General features: G+C 43.3%; 1 protein-coding gene across 1 annotated transcript in view; it reads left to right on the top strand.

Annotated features, from left to right (window-relative positions):
• Positions 1-673: 673 nt before the first annotated feature.
• The window catches only part of SERBP1 (SERPINE1 mRNA binding protein 1), a gene marked incomplete at both ends in the record, with an annotated part of 12,009 nt that continues 2,423 nt past the window's right edge, over positions 674-10,259 (top strand). Inside the window, 5 exons of the mRNA XM_009077025.1 lie at positions 674-830; positions 2,103-2,240; positions 2,382-2,453; positions 3,181-3,255; positions 5,744-5,921. Of these exons, the coding sequence (XP_009075273.1) occupies positions 674-830; positions 2,103-2,240; positions 2,382-2,453; positions 3,181-3,255; positions 5,744-5,921 (620 nt within the window). The remainder of the gene's footprint in view (positions 831-2,102; positions 2,241-2,381; positions 2,454-3,180; positions 3,256-5,743; positions 5,922-10,259) is intronic.

Raw genomic sequence — 10,259 nt, 5'->3', positions numbered from 1 at the left:
CTTTGTTTACTTCGATCCTTGTTTGAAAGTTGCCCCTGTCTTTGCAGCATGGATTACTAATGCTTTCAAACACAGTTTGGTTGAAATTCTGTGTAAAAATGTGACTAAGAGGAATCAGATGTTCCTCAGTGACTGCTTTATGGAGGTGAAGTCAATTGGATCATCTAGAAACAAACTCCAATTGCAGCTTCTCCTGAGCACTGTTGAGGGTTGGTTCTGCCCTGGGATGTGCTGCTGCCCAGAATAGTTTCCAGGAATGGAATCACAGGATAATTGAAGTTGGAAAAGACCTCCAAGAGCAAGTCCAATATTTAGAACAGCACGGGGACTTAGAGTCCAGTGAGGTGATGCTCAGTTTGGGTAGTTTGTTACCTGAAATACTCCTTTGAGAGGTAAAAAAGCAGTAGCACAACATTGCTTACTTCCATCCTTGTTTGAAAGTTGCTCCTGCCATTCCAGCATGGATTGCTAATATTTTCAGACACAGTTTGGTTGAAATCCTGTGTAAAAGTGTGACTAAGAGGAGTCAGATGCCCTTCAGTGACTTCTGTATGGAGGTGAAGTCACTCAGATTGTCTAGAAACGACCTCCAATTCCCCTGAGCGCTGCTGGGGGTTGGTATCTCTCCTGGAGCAGCTCCCCATTCCGTTGATGTGTTTGCCTGTTGTTTCAGGGATAAGAAGGATTGGCAGGAGGCCTGACCAGCAGCAGCAGCAGCAAGGGGAGGGCAAACCCATCGACAGGCGACCAGAACGACGACCTCCGCGTGAGCGCCGCTTTGAGAAGCCCAGCGAGGACAAGGGAGAGGGGGGAGAGTTCTCCGTGGATAAGTAAGAGTTTGCCTTGCTGGATAAACAGCTTTCCTGGCTCTGAGGGAATGGGGCTGTCTTGGTTTGTGCTGCTGAGTTAAAAAGCTGATTGAATCAAAGTTAAATGATGAGGTTTATGCCAGGCACAAGAGCACATCTCATGCACTTGTAACCCTCTTCCATGCTGTCATTTACAAACTCAGCTGTGAGTGATCTAACCTGAACAGCTTTGCGGGTGTACCTGAAATTATGGTTGAAATCAAGATATCCATCATATCTCTGTAAATCTGGACCAGAGAGCTCAGGAAGGGAATTCAAGTGTAGCTGTTACCTGCAGGAGATGAGAACTGTTGCTGTTAGAGCTGTGGCTTTAATCTGTACAGTGGAATTGAAGCCCACAAAAGTTTGTCCATGGAGCTGTTTACACCTTGGCTCAGACCTGGAAGTGCTGAAGCCATTTTAGGTCTATGTGAAGCTTAAAGTGTCTCAAGTATTATGAGGGATAAAGAATGTTCAAATTGCAAAAGTTTTAGTAGCCAAATTGAAAACCCCTTTAAAATTTGGACAAATGCGAGTTAAATTCAAACTGTAATATCAGCTAGTTATGTAATGCAATGCAAACACTCAGTTTGGGGATTTAGTGCCAAAAGATGCAAATAAACAGTGTTACTGATCAAATAAATAGTATCCCTGGGCAAATAAACTGTCCCCTGAGCATTTGTTTCCAGATTCTAAAAATCATAGAATCATAGAATTGTTTGGCGGTGGGGAAATGGGTTTAAAGCCTCCCCCAGTCCCACCCCCTGCCATGGGCAGGGGCACCTTCCATTAGCCCAGGTTGTGCCCTAGCCCTGGCCAACCTGGCCTTGAGCTTTCTAGGGATGGAGCAGCCAGAGCTGCTCTGGGTAACCCATGCCAGAAGCACAGAATCATGGAATGTTTTGGGCTGGGAGGAACCTTTAAAGGTCATCTCATTCCACCCCCTGCTGTGGGCAGGGACGCCTTCCACTAGCCCAGGGTGCTTCAACCCCTGTCCAGCCTGGCCTCGAGTACTTGCAGGGATGAGGATTGTAAGTGGCTTTGTTGACTCTACGTCGTGGCCTCATACTAGCCCCTGTGAAGAAAGTTAACTCTACTTCAGCTCAAACCAGCACTCTCTAGAAGCTCAGCCCAGTCCCAAACAGTGATTACTGAAACAAAAACAAGTCAAGAAAACTCTGAACCAGAGAGCTCTTAAAACCATGCTGTAAGTTTGTGGTGGTTGAAGCCTTATGTGTGGCTGTTCCATGCCAGACCCATCCTGGACCGACCCATGCGTGGCCGTGGCGGGCTGGGCCGAGGCCGTGGCCGTGGCCGTGGGATGGGCAGAGGCGACGGCTTCGACTCCCGTGGCAAACGCGAGTTCGACAGACACAGCGGCAGCGATAGATCGTAAGTCTTTACCTTTTACTGTCATCTTCAGCTGTTCCTTCACATTTCTACCACAACTCACTATTGCTCTTTGAAATTCTGTGCCTGGACACTATAATGTTAACTCAGTTTTGTTAGTTCTGTTTCACATTCCCATTTCAGCGGCCTAAAGCACGAGGACAAGCGCGGTGGCAGCGGCTCACACAACTGGGGAACTGTCAAAGATGAGCTAACGTGAGTCACCTCTCTTTGCCTCCAAAACTACCAGCCCATTGCTCGTAAATCCTCATTTGATGCACACATTTACCTGCTTTTTGCCTTTGATTTTGACAATTGTCCCCCACAGTTTGGCAGAATTTAAAATGAGCAATTTATTGTGATGTAAGAACTGTTGAACCTGAGTTTTGGGCAAGATTGGGAAGTGAAGTCTTGTGTTGATTTGTGAACTTTGATTAAAAACAGAGCAGTTTAATTTTAGCATTTTGATCAGGTTAAACATGCTTTTTCTTTTACAAATACCAATATTACATTTGAATCACTTTTAATCCTCAAATCCATCTTGTGTCTGAAGGGACAGTGTGAGGCAGTCAGGAGGGACACTGGGAAGTGGTAGGGGAAGCTATTGGGTGAAAAGAATGGGATTTAAATGGTACAGAGAGCAGCAATTCCTAATGAGTCAGTTAATCCACTCTAGATCTTGAAAATCTAAAGCTTGTGGAGCTTTAAAGAGGGGATGAACTTGTGTCCATCTTGTGTCTGAAGGCACAGCGTGAGACATTCGGGAGGGACACTGGGAAATGGTGTGGAAAGTTATTGGGTGCAAATCATAGGTTTAAAAGGCACAGAGAGCACCAGTCCTCAGTGAATCAGTAAATCCACTCTAGATCTTGATTGTTAATCTCATGGAGCTTTAAAGAAGAGATGAATTTGTAAAAGAGCTCCAAATGTTATGTAATTGCAGTGAGTTGGATCAGTCAGCTACAACCGAGGAGACGCCGGAGGGAGAGGAGCATCCACCTGCTGACTCTGAAAACAAGTGAGTACCTCTGCTCTCCATGCTCTCTGCTTGCCTCAAAGGTGCTGTTGCTGTGCCTTCTGGTATTTATTCCCACATGTTATGCCAAGTTCAGTTTTCAGTAGGTTATCCACAATGTTGCGAAATGATTCTCGTTAAAAACTACATGTCTGGAAGTTGCTGTCTTGAAACTGTTACTTGGTGTCCTGCAGGTTCTTAGGAATAATAATGGAATGATTAATAATCAGTTCTAATATGCTCTGGGTCTTGCACCTCCTCATTCCAAACCCCAGGCCATCTGTGCTCAAAACTATGTAGAATCTCCAAGGCAAAGGGACAAAATGCCAGTGGAAGGGCAACTTCTTAACACTTAGTTTTCCCAACCAACTTTTGGGCCTGTGTGACTAAGCCTGGAGAAGAAAGGTTATATCTCTTCCATCTCCAGCCTGTACTCAAGCAGTTTTTGGTTAACTGGAGCTCTTCCCTTTGCACTTGGACACCGTTGCAGTAAGAACCAGTGAGGGGATGAATGAAAGAGTAGCCAGAGAAGAAGATCCTGATTCTGAGTTGATGTAAAAACACAATACAAATTTTTATGGTAGTGTGGTACAACAAAATGCTGTGTTTTAATGAGTATTCAGAAACAAATGGCAAACACAGAGCCTTTAAATTCTTGTTTGCACAAGATTTTTAATGTGACTTTGGTATAGCTTGGTCTCCTCGCTAATGAATTTGGTGGTAAAAAAGGGCACAGTTTTGCCTAGAGGGTAACAAATGGATCTAGTGTAACTGCAGAAAGACTAAATGCTGTTACTTTTCCATGATTGTAGTCCAAAGTTAAGCTCATCTTGTATTCAGAAGTAGTATGAGGACTTTGAAGCACTTCCATACAGCATTGGGCAGAAAATGCAGCTAGTCCTTAAAGTATTCTGTGTTTTGGAAGTCTGGGTATATTAAACTTGCTGTGTTCAGCATTCCCTGGGTCTAGAAATAGCGTCCTGAAGCTTGGTGAGATACTGCCCCATCCCAGTACAGATCACTTACCTGCACATTCCTGCAGCCTCTTTGCATGGTGTTTTCTTCCTCAAACCTGCAGCAAATGGTCAGCTTGAAGCACAAGACATACGTTGGAATGATCAGTTGTCAAGAGGCTTTGCTATAGACAAGGGTTAGTTTTCAAGGTGGCTGGTTTGGGGTGAATCTCCACCCTCAGTGTTCTGCAGGGTTTGTAGGCTGTTTTACCGCAGTAAAATGTGCAGGAAGTATCTTTGCCTTGAACAAACCAAATTCTTCTGGTTATATCCCATGTAGAAATCATTTTGTCCTACAAACAGAATGAGAACAAATTAAAATACAGTAATTTTGATGTAAAACTGTGTTATTGCATCAAAATTAATGGCTACAAAATGACCTTTGAACAACTACAAAACCCCTTTGATGCTTTTTGCTGCACATACACAGCACAAATTTTCTATATATCACAAATTTAGTTGCATAAACCCACTGAGGAAGGACCAGAGAGAGGTTTGGCTGCCTGTATAGCTGGAACATGATGTGTTACTGAGCAGAGTAGTAGTTTTACTTCAAAATAGCTCTTTGGCAGAAGGTGATGTATCTCACAAGCCACCAGGTTCTATGCTGTTGTTTAAATAACTGTCTTTGGTTCAATAAAGGAATCCAAACTCGTTAAATTCTGTGTCTAAAAAGCCTGAAAATTGTGGGAAGAACAAGTTCTCACTTCTTTATCTTGAACCTTTGGGTGGAGAGATATGTCTCAAAAAGGGGGGAAGAAGCTCCAGACAAGTCATTGGAGGAGTTGGTTAGGTCTTCATATATGTGAAGAAAATAGCCGTTAATGGAGAAAATAGATGGCATGGTGGGTCAGTGTTCATTAAATCTTGCTGTGCTCACCATTTAGTTGCTCAGAGGTGTCTGGGTATCATTTTGGGGGGCATTCTGGCTAAAAGAGATGAACTTTTCTGTGGTGGATGAGATAGTTTTATATAGACAGGATGAGGGACTTGTGACTGTTCAACCTGAAGAAGAGAAGGTTGTGTGGAGACCTCAGAAGACCCTTCCAGGATCTGAAGGGGCTCCAGGGAAGCTGCAGAGGGACTCTTGGTTAGGAGCTGCAGTGACAGGACAAGAGGCAGTGGGTACAAATTGAAGGAGGGGAAATTTAGGTTAGATAATAGGCAGAAGTTTTTCCTCTGAGGGTGGTGAGACACTGGAGGCTGTGGCTGGCCCAACCCTGGCAGTGTTCGAAGTCAGGTTGGATGAAGCCTTGAGCAACCTGCTCTGGTGGGAGGTGTCCCTGCCCAGGGCAGGGGTTGGGACTGTGTGTTCTCTAAGCTCCATTCCAACCCCTTAACAGACTGATATATCACTTCTTCACTGCTAAATACTTGCCAGACTCTTCAGTGGTGCCAATTAGCCACTGTTGTTGAAAGTGTTGTACTTGGAGTATGAATTCTAAGTCATGATTGTAATATCCCTTAATTTCTTGCAGGGAGAATGAGGTTGAAGAAGTTAAGGAAGAAGGCCCTAAGGAGATGACCCTGGATGAGTGGAAAGCTATTCAAAGTAAGGATCGTGCAAAAGTGGAGTTCAACATCCGTAAGCCAAACGAAGGTGCTGATGGGCAGTGGAAAAAAGGATTTGTCCTTCACAAGTCAAAGAGTGAGGAGGTAAAGTGCTTTTCCATACTTGTAGTAGCCAGGGTTTTACTGTTGATACACTTCATGGAGGATAACTCAATTCTTTGACTTGTAGTTAAAAGTGGGAATGGCATTCCTCTGAGTAAAGCTGCAGTTGTGTAGGAGCCAAAGGGATTGTTCTGCCCAGGATTGACTTTAGTAGGTGAGCTCTCCCCTTAGGTGGGAGTTTAATCTGCTGTGACCTAGAGCTAAGCCTAGAATACTTCCACACCTGGGCAGGTAGCTGTCAGAACTGCCTGTGGGGGAGAATTGTAGAGAAAAGTGGTCAAGTTTGCTTTTTCAAACAAAATTATGTTTTTTAGCATCTCTGTTACGAGTACACAGGTTTCTGGTGCTTGCTGGCACATAAGATTGCTCATACCTCAGAGACCTTAATCTAAACTCTGTATCTTGAATTTGTACCATGTTTGTCTTCTGTTTGTAGTATTATATATATAGGGAAGCTTTTGGGGGACCACTTGAAATCCATTTGTTTGCTTCAGTAGCTGTAGAATTGTTCTGAAAGTGCAGTTTCTTAAGCATGCTCATTCCAGGCATTGCAAAATGTTAATTATTCTGGTCCAAGGAGATCTGTGCAAGGGAGGGAAGTGCTGAGAGCTCTGTTTTGTAATGCAGGGCTGCCTTAATCTTTGGTTTTAATCTTTTGTTTTTAACGCTCTGTAATATGGTAAGTAGCTCACTTAAGAGATTGGTGATTGCAACTTTGCATACCAGATGGTTCTTTCTGACTCCTTTGAAGTAACTAGATAACATGTAATACTCTGGTTGGGCTTGGAAAATGTATTCCTGCTTTTTCACACCTTGTCAGTGTTTCTCCTGGGAGCTGGGACATGACACAGCTGGGGAGGCACTAAGTTTCCTAATGAAATCTCCATGTCTAACCTCATTGAACTCAGAATGAGTTTGGCTTGCTCACAAATCAGGCTGTTTTCTTGTTCTTTAGGGGTTTGCATGTCTCTGTTTCCCTTATGGTGTTGACTGAAATGCTCATTAAATGCTTCTTTTTCTGGCTTGGGTAGGAGAACTTGAGTTATACTCTCTTAGTACACAGCAATATTAAGTGTATTTAAACACAAGTATTTCTGTCCTTTACCAACATGTGCTAAACCTGTAGCCCTTCAAATCCCCAGAATATCTCCGAGTCAGATGTATTTGCCATTTAGGAAGCTGAGGACAGGCTTTTTTAGCACATGAGAATGTATGATAGTGCAAGGTGATGGTACTAGTGAGTAATTTAGAGGCTAAAGATCCATAGTGCACTTTCCATTTGGAAAATGAATCAGTAGTTAAAGAAACTCAACCAAAACCAAGCAAAAATACCCAATAAACAACCAAAAATCCAAACCAAACCGATGAGAATAATCAAATTACTTTCATGAAAGAACTGATATATAATTAGTAGATTGTTCTGTTTGATGTAAATTTCTCTTCAGAGAGCTAAGTTGGGTATTTTTAGCACTGTCACATAAGAAGTTAACAGCCTCTTGCTACATAGCATGAAATAGAGGTATTAGCAGTCTGCCTTTAAATTTAGCTGCTTTTAGCCTGCTTTATTGGATGTCCAGCAGATGTGTCTCCCCTTATGCATTGTTCCCTGATGCTGTGGGAAGCAGTGTGGGGATTTTCTCTCAGGATTAGAGCAGAACAGCTTTGTAGTATTAGGAAAGCCTTTGCTGCAGCTCCTTTGGGAGCATGTTAGAAGGTGGAGTATTGATAAAACCCTACCAGTCACCTGCTGTTTCATCTGCTTGTCCTCTTGGACATCCTTAGGAGTCATGGAATGAAGGCTGCTGTAAGGTTTCTGTGGTTCTCATTGATAAGAAGGAGGTTGATATGTGCAAATGACTTGGTTTATAGGTAAATTCTGTGCTTCAGTCCCAAATCTTCTGTGCTTTTCTGTCTCAAAAGTCCACAATATGCCCCAATAGATCTTCTCAGAAGTACTGTGATGAGCATCTGCATTCCTGTAGCTTGGGAACTACTGGGATGCCCTGGGAGTCTGTGGAAAAAGGGAGTATGAGCATCTGGTGCTGTTCATCTGCTTTAGTCTTGGGAAAGAGCTGCCTTTCTCCTCCTTGTGCTCCTCACCAAGGGGTGAACCCTGTCATGTGTCTTTAGTCTTCTTGCTGTGCAGTTACCAAGTGATACTTTGTATAAGATGACTCTTAAATTCTGCCTCAGTTTCCTGCTGGTTTAATCTGAAATCCGTGTGTTTGGCAGCTCTGGTCTGATGAGGCTCTTTGCAGGAGATTGGGTTATGCCAGAAACCAGGGATCCTCTTCTTTCCTTCTCTGCAGCTGCTTTAGTGCCTTAAGTTCTATAAAAATCAGGAAGGAGTTGCAGTGTGGAAAGATCTTAAATTCATTCCAAAAGTTGGGTATAGGACTCTTGGATAAGACTTGGGATCAGTTTCTGCTCTCTGTACTGTGCTGTGCCTCTTCCCTGTGCCTTCAAACATTCTCACTGATCCAGTCGCTTCCCTAGAGATTGCAGTGGGAGACTTCAGAAATGTCTTGGAAAAGAACAGCTCTTCTCCTCAAAACTGGGAGCAATGGCTCCTGAATGGAGGCTGTGCAAGAAGTTTTGCCATTAACAGGGAATTTCCCATCCCACTCTTCTCTGCCCATCTGTGTGCAGCGTTCCTGGTGTGTGGCAGTGCTCAGCCTATTCTGCATGTGTGCTCTCTGTCAAGGCTTCAGCAGCTTCTGGTGAACCTCTTTGGTGTCCATCTGAGCTTCCTCTTGTCTCCACATCTGTGGCACAGTCCATGCTCTAACCTCTCTGGCTGCACAGCTGTCACCTCATCCCTTTGCTACTTCATGTGCTCAGTGCCACCTGTAGTCAGTTCATGTGACCTGATGACCTGTTGTTTCTGTATGTAGTTGAGTCTCATTTCTTCCTTTTGTTTTCTCCCTTTGTTCCCTTTGTCACTTTGGCGTGGACACAACTTGCACCAGACAAAGGCGATGACAGAAATGCAGGGGAGTCTCCTGGATTCAAATGAGGTACTGACCCTTTCTATCTACCTGCTGATCCCTGGGGGTGAGCATGAGCCCCTTCTGCAGTGAGGGGTGGATGGTAAAACCTCACCAAAACACAGAATGCAGCTAGATTCAATCTGGAGCTCTTCTGTCCGTGCCTGTTGTCTCACTGTGCACCACACAGACCCTTCGTCATCAGTCCCTTTGCTCCTCGTCCACCTGATTTCAAACCTTACCATAAATGCATCCATCATTTTTTGTTGCTGTTTTTCCATCTCTCGCTCTACTTTGATCCTCTTAGTAGTTTATTCTTCCCCAAGGCCTTTAAGTGCAGCACTGCCTTCAACAAGTGAGGAGTTATTAAATCACAGCACTGTTCAGAGCTGCCAATACATAGAGATTAAATGCTTCCAAGGATTATTCAGGATAAACAATTTGGTTTGTCTGACTGTTGTCACCTAAGTGATGGAAGAGGCTGAGGAGAATGTGCTGAGTCTTTTGTTGGTGTTTTAAATGAGCTTTAGTTAATTTGGACAGAGAAATCATCAGGTTACAGATGGAATTTGCCATTTGTTGGTTCACTGGTTTAAACCACTTTTTGGTTTAAACGTGAGTGTGAAAATACACTGGTTTTGGTGGACTTTTTACCAATGTTTTGGTAAACTTCTTCCTTTTCGGACAATAGCAATGTAAGGAAAGGAAATAGACAGAATTATTGTGTAAATCCACTAATATTGTCACTTAAAGGCAATGTCACATGGCTACCAGTGGTTGGAAATAGAATCTCAGTACCCTGCAGGGGTTAAAACTGTAGATAAAATACTAAGCAGTAATAAAACCCTAAGCAAGGGCATTGAGTAGTGTTTTACAGTGTGTTGTTACACTTAGGTTTGAGTAGTGCCTTGTATAAATACTTCCGTTTGTTGCTGGTTTTCCATCTCTCCCTGTCTCTTTTGACCCTCTGAGTAGTTTAGTCTTACTTTTGGACAGCCTACCCCAAGGCCCTTAAGTGCAGCACTGCGTTCAGGAAGTAAGGAGTTTGTAAATCACAGCCCTGTTGGGAGCTGCCAGTACATAGAGGTTAAATGCTTCCAGGGATTATTCAGGATATTTGTTTGGTGTGTCTGTTGTCAGCTGAAGAGATGGAAGAGGCTGAGGAGAATGTGCCAAGTCTTTTGTTGGTGTTTTTGAATGAGCTTTAATTACTTTGAATAGAGAAATCATCAGGTCACATATAGTATTTGTTATTTTTTGGTTCAGTAATAAAACTAAGGTTGTGAAAATACACTGATTTTAGTGGACTATTTACCAGTGTTTTGGTTAACTT

Source organism: Acanthisitta chloris, unplaced genomic scaffold (assembly GCF_000695815.1).
Source record: "Acanthisitta chloris isolate BGI_N310 unplaced genomic scaffold, ASM69581v1 scaffold15020, whole genome shotgun sequence".
Classification (NCBI taxonomy): domain Eukaryota; kingdom Metazoa; phylum Chordata; class Aves; order Passeriformes; family Acanthisittidae; genus Acanthisitta; species Acanthisitta chloris.
This window is presented reverse-complemented; position numbering and strand designations above follow the sequence as displayed.